Below are 1,109 nucleotides of genomic sequence, written 5' to 3'. Positions count from 1 at the left end.
AGAGACGGAGGGGGGGGGGGGGGGGGGGGAAGCATATAACATGATTTGGGGACATTTACAGAATTGGGTGTTAGACCTTACTAGCTCCTCCAACCTCACCCTCTATATCCCCCCAATACTACGCCCCGACTGTGCACAGTACCTGCTGGGGGAGCGGCTATCTCCCTCTGAGGAGGAGTCGTGTTGATGTTTTGGAGAAGCGCTGGGTGACCTGCAGGGAGAGGAAAGAGGGGACGTCAGGAGATATTTACATACAATTCATGTTCAACGCACATCTACAGGGACCCAGCGACGCCATCACCGGGTCTCCCTGCCAGTTCTGGCTCCATATGAAAGAGCTTGGTGAGGGAAGCCGGTAGGCCGATGTAAAATGGCGCGGCATCCTGCCTGGTGCGTGATATAAAAAAAGACAACATACAACGGAGTGTAAATCAAGCAACTGATCAGCAGATCGCACCGCTAAATTCTGCGGCACCCAGGAGGACAGCGTGGACGCTGGAAGGCGGCTTCACGTGTTGCTAGGCAGCCTGGCAGCACGCAATGGCCCGCCTCCCCGATTGCTCAACAAGCCATGCTACCTAGTAATGCCGGCAGGCTGGTCATGATGTGCTGCCCGCCCTCCTGATTGGTCAGGAAGCCGGTGTTTTTTTCACTAGAACAACGGCTACCAGGAAGCCGGCCAAAGGGGGTCATGACCCGCCGCCCGACTTCCTGACAATCGGCGGCACCGGTGTGTACTCAATACCAAAAAACAGGTGTCAGTGTAACCCTAGCAAAAATGATTGATGGCAGAAAGAGCCAATGGCTGTCAGGGGCGGGCCAAGGACAGTACAGATCAGGGGGAGAATCGATGAACGGAGGTCAGGGAATTAAGGGGGGGAGGGGGGTTATTAGGGTTATTAGCTGCTGCAGCTTCGAAGGGTCACACTGTAGAAGCGCGGGGGGAGGAGTTGCTCCGAGTGCGGGGACAGAATGTAAAATCGACAGAAAGGCGAGAAGTACCGGCCTCCTACCTCTTACTCTTCTTGTCCTTCGCTTTTCTCTTGCTTTTAGGGCTCGGTGACCTGAAAAGGGATTAAAGCCGTCATCAGACCATGAGGGATACCGGG

At 55.0% G+C, this 1,109-nt stretch overlaps 1 protein-coding gene across 1 annotated transcript in view; it reads right to left on the bottom strand.

The window, feature by feature from the left end:
- The window catches only part of LOC108803416 (serine/arginine repetitive matrix protein 2-like), a 17,517-nt gene that overhangs the window by 9,389 nt on the left and 7,019 nt on the right, over window positions 1-1,109 (bottom strand). The window contains exons 7-8 of the mRNA XM_018575259.1: window positions 1,014-1,064; window positions 143-211 (exon numbers count right to left, since the gene is read on the bottom strand). Of these exons, the coding sequence (XP_018430761.1) occupies window positions 143-211; window positions 1,014-1,064 (120 nt within the window). The remainder of the gene's footprint in view (window positions 1-142; window positions 212-1,013; window positions 1,065-1,109) is intronic.

Source organism: Nanorana parkeri, unplaced genomic scaffold, assembly GCF_000935625.1.
Source record: "Nanorana parkeri isolate BGI_ZX_2015 unplaced genomic scaffold, ASM93562v1 scaffold3708, whole genome shotgun sequence".
NCBI lineage: Eukaryota > Metazoa > Chordata > Amphibia > Anura > Dicroglossidae > Nanorana > Nanorana parkeri.
This window is presented reverse-complemented; position numbering and strand designations above follow the sequence as displayed.